The 8,311-nt window shown below is 37.9% G+C and overlaps 1 protein-coding gene across 1 annotated transcript in view; it reads right to left on the minus strand.

The window, feature by feature from the left end:
- Positions 1 to 848, minus strand: part of LOC146460537 (uncharacterized) — a 222,867-nt gene extending 222,019 nt beyond the window's left edge. The window contains exon 1 of the mRNA XM_085088145.1: positions 686 to 848. Coding sequence (XP_084944271.1) covers positions 686 to 764 — 79 coding nt within the window. The 5' untranslated portion in view covers positions 765 to 848. The remainder of the gene's footprint in view (positions 1 to 685) is intronic.
- Between the last annotated feature and the right edge of the window lie 7,463 nt (positions 849 to 8,311).

Genomic DNA, 8,311 nt, shown 5'->3' on the forward strand with positions numbered 1-8,311 from the left:
ATGGTGGACACTATCAGATTTGCTGGAACCGTAACTAAGATCTGTAACTAAGATGTCTGTAACTAAGATCAAATTTCATAAATGGAGCTCTTCCTCTGGTTGTGTATTCGGAAGAGATTTAAGATTGTTCTTGATCAGGAAATGACAACTTTACAATCGACTTCTGAACGCGGCTCCGATATCAGAGACCAGAAAAAAAATCTTGCTCAATGGAGGACTTACTGAAGGATTCCGGTAGACTAAAATTGTGAAAATGAAGCGAATACTTTGAAACATGTATTGACAATCTAGCATTTACTGTGGGTGATTTGTTTCAGTTAACGTTAGTATAATACACGAATCGCCTGTTGTGTTCCCGTTAAAAACTTATTCACCGCAGAGAGATTCTTTTATCGGTTATTTGCCTACCAGGGTATAATTTAAACAGCTTTCGGTCATTTGACTCGAATCAAACGTTTCGCATACGAATGCGGAAAAGTACAACGTAATCAGAAAAGTTCGGCGTCTGGTGGCAACGCTTTTAATGTAAACTGCCTTTGAGCAATAGATTAAATTGTACCTTGAACGCTTCACAGGAAAATGTCTTTGTCTATAACTACAAGAGGCCTAACTTTCAAAACCACGATTTTTGAACAACGCAAAGGAAAGTCGAATATCAGACTAAAGAAACATTTTGTGGGCTTACCTTGGCCCAACGCACCACAGTTCACATTCCACACCAGCACAGATAGTAAGAAAAACATTTCCGCGCTGCAGAAGCGCATAATTACACAAATGCTTGATCTTTGTTATGTAACCATCATTCCTGTAGATAGAAAGGGTAACGAAGAAACATCACTTCATGATTAACCGCGTGTTGACCAACACTAGGTAAACTTTCAGTTACTCATTTTCTTTTTTAATTATGCCAACCTCGTCTAATCAGAAGACTACCTTCCCATTATGTAACATTAAAAACAATACGCGATTTACGAAATAATTTGTGGATTTAGAAGAAACAGTTAAATAATAATACATTGAAATAAATGATCGACCGAATACATTTAAGTTTGAATTTCAAAACATGATATAAAGTAGTGATACAGGAATTCTTTTATGATCCAATATTTGCTGTGATCTGGTGCGCTTCATTTTAACCCATAGAATGTCAGTAACAAGGCAGTGAAAATTAAGAATCCGTTTAAATGTTTTATTTTGTAGTCAACACTGAACAACTTTATAGATTATGGGAATTACAGCAAACAGGGATTTTTTGTGAACGCTTTCATCAGTATCTTTTAAAAAACGTCTTTAAAAGCTGTGGGAACATAAACATTTAAAGTCTGTGTTATGTTCAAGTAAACGCCAAGAAACTCTTAAATGTTTTCTCGTATGTCAGCATTTGTCATTGCGATTTGCAATTATTATAGATGTTTCTGGTATAGCATATCAAAACATTGGTTGAGAAAGTATGAAAAATTATTAGAATTCTTTAATATTTTTTTTTTGTTTTGATTTGTTTGATTATAGTAGACTGCCCTTAAAAACAGAATGATAAAAATGCTAAAACGTCCAATGAAGCTGTCACATCGATTAGAAAATTCGTGATCTTGAATTCTTCAATATTTCATAGGTTTGTTTTCCTTTCTATTCAGAAATGTAGCATTCAGGGAACTCAGCATGTGCAATATAACAACAGTAAATGGGACTTACCCAGGAAAGGCTAACTGGCTACATGGTGATTATGGACAGTAACACACTACATCGTAAAGTGTTTCTGAAACAATAACAACAGTGAAATAGCGGTCTCAGATTATTTTTTCCCGAAAATATAGCATGCTCCTATTTCTTAATTTTAATTTATTGACTTTAAATGTTAATAATTCCAAACTGACTCGTACAAGAATGTTGCATGGCATGGGGCCTATTAATATCCAATCAGTATTTCATAAGTAACGTATTAGTAAAATGATTAACAGGGTAGATTAAGCCTGTATAATACAACTGGGCAAATTTCTTCACCAATAACATTTTACAACAAGAACTAATAAACGTAACAAACTTACGACAAGTCCAACAGTTTAGACAGTTGTTTCCCTAGTAATAATGAACCTAGAAAAGATAACAATGCAAGTGAGGCAATTGTTTGCGACCTTGAAAGTACATGTACAACTAAATTTGCTCTGAAAGTGAAATCTGCGAGATCCATGTATTTCAACTGCAAGTGGAAGATTAACGAATGAGAGACAGTACAAACGTAGATATGTGCCTCTGCTACACCGGTGCACGTGCAGTACTCTACCGACTGAGCTATGATGCCAACTGGGAGCTGGACATATTGTGAATTCGTTATACATGTACATGTATACCCTTAGTAGCGATGAAAGTGCAAATAATTACATGAAATCCAAGTATTTAAACTGCGGATGAAAGAATGAATAAATTAAGATGAAGTGAGAGACCATCGCAGTCATATTACAATATTTTCAGCGTGTTCATGTGTTATAAATTAGGAGTTTTTTTTTAGCAGTGGTCAAAACATTGGCTGACATTCCAGCCACGTCACACTCAGCTAACACTGAAGAGCTAAACAACTACCTCAATTACTCAATTTTAGTAATTGTTCCCATTTTAGTAAAATTACAATAATAACAAAAATAGAATAGTAGGAAGAACAACAATAATAGTATTAGCGATAACAATCATAACCGATAACATTCATATAGCAGATATAGCACTAGTTCTGTGTAGTACAATAGCATATTTCTTTATGTTCTCGTAAACCAACAAATCTTGCTGAGCTAGTTATAATAATTTAATTCATGTTCTTTTTGATAAAATGCATAGCTCGCATAAACAACAGCTATGGGAAAATAACCAGCACTGAATTATATTTATGCTGGAATAAATTACATCTGCGTTATAACCTCTAATTCAATGTTATCATAACAGATCAACAAGCAGCTCACTTTAAAAAGGCAAGTGAGACACTTTTAGTTGCACGCGGTAAAAATAATCGAATCCGTAAGGTTTAGATTTAACTCCGGTAGAAATTGTCCTCTTAAAGGCAATCATCAAGATGTGAAACAATGCAAAAGTTCTTGTGTCGATAATTTCGTTCTTTTTTTCCCGCTTTACAAAGACGTCAATAACGTAATGAATCGAATCGAATAAACCGATTACAAATAAATTATGCCAGGATAAACAAGAATGTAATAACTTACGTGAATAATAGCGACTAATTTTCTCCTTTTTAAAAGTTGATAGCGATAACCAGCGTAAGCAACACCAACCGCACACACAGAGAGTAAAGCCCTGTACAGCTGTTGTTTATAATATCTGCGACAAGGGAACTCCAAGGAACGCATTAATTCATCTCACGAAATGTTTACCCGACTTTTAAAGTAAAGTTATTCAATTTGTTGGATAAGTTTACTTGATGAATAATACCGTTTATAAATACCAGGATTAAAAAAGAGACGCTTTTTTCGCTTTTTTATCTTCGAAAAAAAATAACAGCTGCTAGCGTGTTCTATACACCTTTTCTAATCTATGACATTTTGCTTCCCTGCATTTACATGTTTAAAATACGCAGAAAAATATATTTATAGCGTAAGTGAAGTTATCTTAGACATACATTTTGTTGATCATGCAAACCAATGACTGATTTGTGTTTAGTTAATAATTTTTTTGTTTTTATGTTTGCAGTTGTTAACTCTTTAAGTGCGGCGAGGATTAAAATACTCATTATTTTTTGTAATTGCCATACATATTAGTTTCAACAAATTACGGGATGTTCAGTAGTCATCCATCTTTTTAAATTTTTATTATTTTTAATATAAGAAGAAATGTCTTTATTCTGTTGTTCTTTGCAAACCTTAAGTTTTTTTCCTGCTTCGTTTCGCTTTGAATGCACACTAAAGCATTTAAGTTGAACTTTCAGTACTGTTTTTACCATTTCAGTCGTGTGATCGTAATGTCAATTCCCATTATGGATTAATATACGTTTATTGCAATTTTACTGAAGAGAATCCGCTTATCCATCAAAACAATACAACGATAGTTGATGATTTGGCTTATTCAAATTACTTTGAGTATCTGTGTCCATTAATGAGCATTTTGAAGCAAGAAATAACGAGCCGGTTACTGGTCCTTATTGATCAAGACGAGTTTGCAATGGCGATTTAAAATATACTTAAATTTATCGTGCGATACACTAATTTTACTCTTTATCTTCAGAAGAAGACAGATTCCAACCTATTTGAATATTAATCCTCCTTTTAAAAACAGCTGCCTTTGTTTCAAAACAATTTCGCCATTCAAGAAAACGAAAACCCTGCTAAGAAGCTTATGAAATTCAAGTTTAACGTCCAACAAAAAATATGCCGAAATTTTCTTGCTTCGACATCACAGACCGTGATAAAATTTAGCAAAATCATGGATGTCGTACAAATTAACATTCAAATTACAGTTCGAACTAGATGCTCATTATTTTCCTTTTCAAACAAGCGGTGGGTCTTCTGGCCATCGTCTGTAATCATGACGTAGTTTCCACGTCATATGACGTCATCACGTCTCGTTACATACCTCAAAAGAATCATCTTAGGCGTACAATTTATTTTTTTAAGTGTCACTGTCCTGGTTTTAATAGTGGCGGAGTTATGGAAGGGAGTGCCCCACCCCCGCCCGGCCCCCAAAGACGAAAAAAGGCCGATCTATACACTAGCTAGTGTAAGAAGAATAATAGACTACAACGCCGATTTAACTAGTGTATGTGTCGTTCATTTTTTACGTCGGAGAAAGGAAGGAGTAATATTACTCCTAGTTGCTTCATGCTCCAGGTTAAGCTCTGGCCGTGTGAGCCACTTATGCTCGTGTGTGAGTGAACCTTGTACGAGGATGTCAAACAAGCGAAAACGTAGACAAAGAGACCTGATATGTCTGCTTTTGTTTTGCAGCACAGACAGCCAGCTTTAGTTGACTTTTTTGGTTGAATGTTACTAAAAAGGGGAATGGAGAATGGGTAATTAAAAAGGGGAAATGAGAGATGATGACCAGTTTAGAAAATATTGAGATCAGTGGTGATTTTCCACGAATTTTTTTTATAATAGTTGTTAACATCAGTGCCGCTAATGGTAACAAAGGCGAGCGAAAACTGAAAAATTCCCAAGTTAGTCAACCACCACCAGAACCTGGAAAGGAAGGGGGACGCGGGGGGGGGGGGGGGGGGGCAGACGGGAAAATAGGGGGCGGAAGGGGTACGGGAGACTGAAGATGAAAGGGCGGGAAGCGGGAGAGCAATACAAAACGGTAACTTTCTTTACTTATTAAAGCGTTAGAATACCATAAAAACAAGAACCCAACAATGCTTTAATTTACAGTCTTATTTTCTTCCATTTAGCGTCCTCAGAGTCTTTACATCAAACGTTATATCCGAGCACATGAAAATTCGCGTTCGGGTTGTAAATGGACTTACTTCCGGTGAAATTGTAAACCCTTTCAATCTGAGTGTCGCGCAAATTGTCAAAACTCTCAAAAGAGGTGAGCAAGGTGGGTAAGAACGCGACTTGAAAAATTAGTACGATAGAAATAAAAAATCGATGTCGTCAAAGCCCATTTTAGTAGGTCTTAGTATTTGCGGTGAGGTAGTAAAAAAAACTGTACATTTGCGACCTTCTTGGCTCCCTATGATAGTGAATCGGAACAAGATGTGTCAAGGGAATGCTGTTTCAATGAGCGCACTGGAGAGTGCGGAGTGCGGGTTCGTCTCACCAGAACCGAGTTTTTGTTTTGGACAAGACGAAAACGATTCCTATTAGAATAGACAGCCAAACAGCATGGGAAGCAGTCAGGAACGACTTCATAGAAAACAAAGACAAGATTTTTTCTAACGAGTACGAATAACATGGTTAGTATGTTTTTCTCTTATTTATTTATTTATTTACTTTTTTGCAGTCCCTAACAGTAGTACACATTAATTCACTTGACCAAAACAGCATCAAATTTGACAATTTTTAAAATAGGAAGAGTGTGAGGAATCTACGGTGGCCCATATTATTGTTACATAATATTTTCCTATAGAAGTAGGCATCCGTTTATCTCGTGAATAATGGCAGCACCCTGATCACTCAGAATCAGTCCTGTTCCCATGGCGACTTGATGGAGATATGCAGCTGTTCTCTCTTTGACTTTGATTTTATCTCGATCCTGCTTAATGTCTAAGTCTCAATATTCACTAAACTCGACTTATAACTCGCGATCGCCACATCAGTATAACTCGCTATGGCGATTTATAAGTTGTGATAGCATCTTAAAGGCTGGTTTCCATATGATCGCGGATCGCAGATCGCAATAAGGTCTGCGATCGTCTGCGATCAAATGCATACCTGTCAACCCCCGGAGTACAAAAATCTGGAGACGTCTAGAAATCTGTTCTCTTTGTTCCGCGGTCCCAGCAGAACCGTGTCATCAAGCCTACATTTAGAGCTTCAGTGGGGGTGGGGGGGGGGGGGGGGGGGCGCTCGAACGACCGACGACAAATAAACAATATTATAAACATATCTCACAAAGACCACGGTAGGTATTTCCCGGGAGATTTGGTGCTCTACCCGGGAGACCGGGAGATTTGATGAAAAACTTGGAGACTCCCGGGAAAACCGGGAGAGTTGGCAGGTATGATATGGAAACCAGCCTTTAGATAGAACATGGTTCTATCTTCTGCGATCGCGATCGCAGGATCGCAGACGATCGCAGAAGTAGTTTCCATATGATCGCAGACGATCGCAGACCTCATTGCGATCTGCGATCTGCGATCTGCGATCCGCGATCATATGAAAACCAGCCTTAAAACGGCTCGCGATCGCGACTTATTACTGGCGATCGATGTTTATAACTTGCGATCGCGTCTATAACTCGCAGTCGCCACATGTAACTCACGATCGTGACTACTAACTCGCAATCGCCAGTTATAACTCGCCATAGATTTTGGCTAGCGATATTGGGTATACTCTACGCATACTGCACTGGAACAATATGGCGGCTGCTGATCCGGAATTACTTCACTGTTTCTTTTCTTGTCGTTCTTTTTAGACTTAGAGCCAATGGAGCTCTTCCAGATTATATTCTTAATTTAAGTAGAGCTAATGGAGATGGAGGCGCTTTGATAGAGGAGTACTTCCGTCTTGGTTTTGAACTACTCCGAAACGTGCGCTCAGTTCTGCTGGTATATCATGGCATTCGACTGAGTTTGAAAGACCTCATTCTCGACCCCAGAGCCGCTCGGCTTTGACTACGTCATGCGCCGCCGTCAGTCATGCGCAAAAGGGAAGAGCTCTGGAGTGGAGAATGGATGGACTTCAAACGAATCAGTCTCAAACAGCTTGCTCTGCGTATGAGAAATAATAATATCCAGTCAAGTGTTGAAAGATTCATCGATGTAGTGAAGCAAGAATTACAGTAGCGTGGGAGTGCTATTGAATATTGGCAGAACTCATTATGGAGGATAACAACTTACATTTTCCGCAACACCCAGACGAGGCAACGTCTCTATATTTAGCCCTGCTTTATCATATCAACAAACTGTAAATCATCATCCTCTCTTACTGATTATATTGACAGATGTAAAATGAGATGTGCACGACATTTCAAGTTTCCCGATGGAATTTTGATTTTCTTATTTCCTAGAACAAAGCCCGGGGATTTAGACAGGCACGATCTCTACACTCAAATCAAAGACAGACCAAGGAAAGGCGTTAACGCACAGTTACCAGACTGTAATGTGTTGCCCTCAGAAATAAGTGCCAATATGTAGTATGTGCGGAAATGTTAGCCACCAAAGTTCTTGCCAAGATGTAAACAAATTGCTTATTTCAGAAGGAACATCTTTAATATTCCGTCGGGCAGTGCTGGAAAGAGCTTTATCAAACAATTGACACTTTGGCAAAACAGTTCAATTCAAAATCCGATCTGAACTCGATTGCTTTGAAAGCGTTTATGGTGCTTCCAAAAATGTCCTTGCTTGCTGAAAATTTTGAGAAAATAATAAACGCGCAACCTCGAATAAGCGCTAACCTCGTGGGCCCAAAATTAAATAAGCGCCCAGGGCGGTTAATCGAATAAATACGGTAACCTGTACGACAGTTCTTCCCAAATTGGACCTTAGTAAGTTTGATAAAAACGTGACTACCCCCAGTTTGTGTTAATAGGCACCGATACCCCTTTCTCCAAGAAAAGCGGGTATAGCCACGCATGTTTGTGAGATAATTAACAAAAATTATTATAGAAACGCTTTAAAATACATAACAATGTACAGCATACTAAACAGCACCACAGA

This window comes from Pavona decussata, unplaced genomic scaffold (genome assembly GCF_977016875.1).
Source record: "Pavona decussata unplaced genomic scaffold, jaPavDecu1.1 SCAFFOLD_211, whole genome shotgun sequence".
Classification (NCBI taxonomy): domain Eukaryota; kingdom Metazoa; phylum Cnidaria; class Anthozoa; order Scleractinia; family Agariciidae; genus Pavona; species Pavona decussata.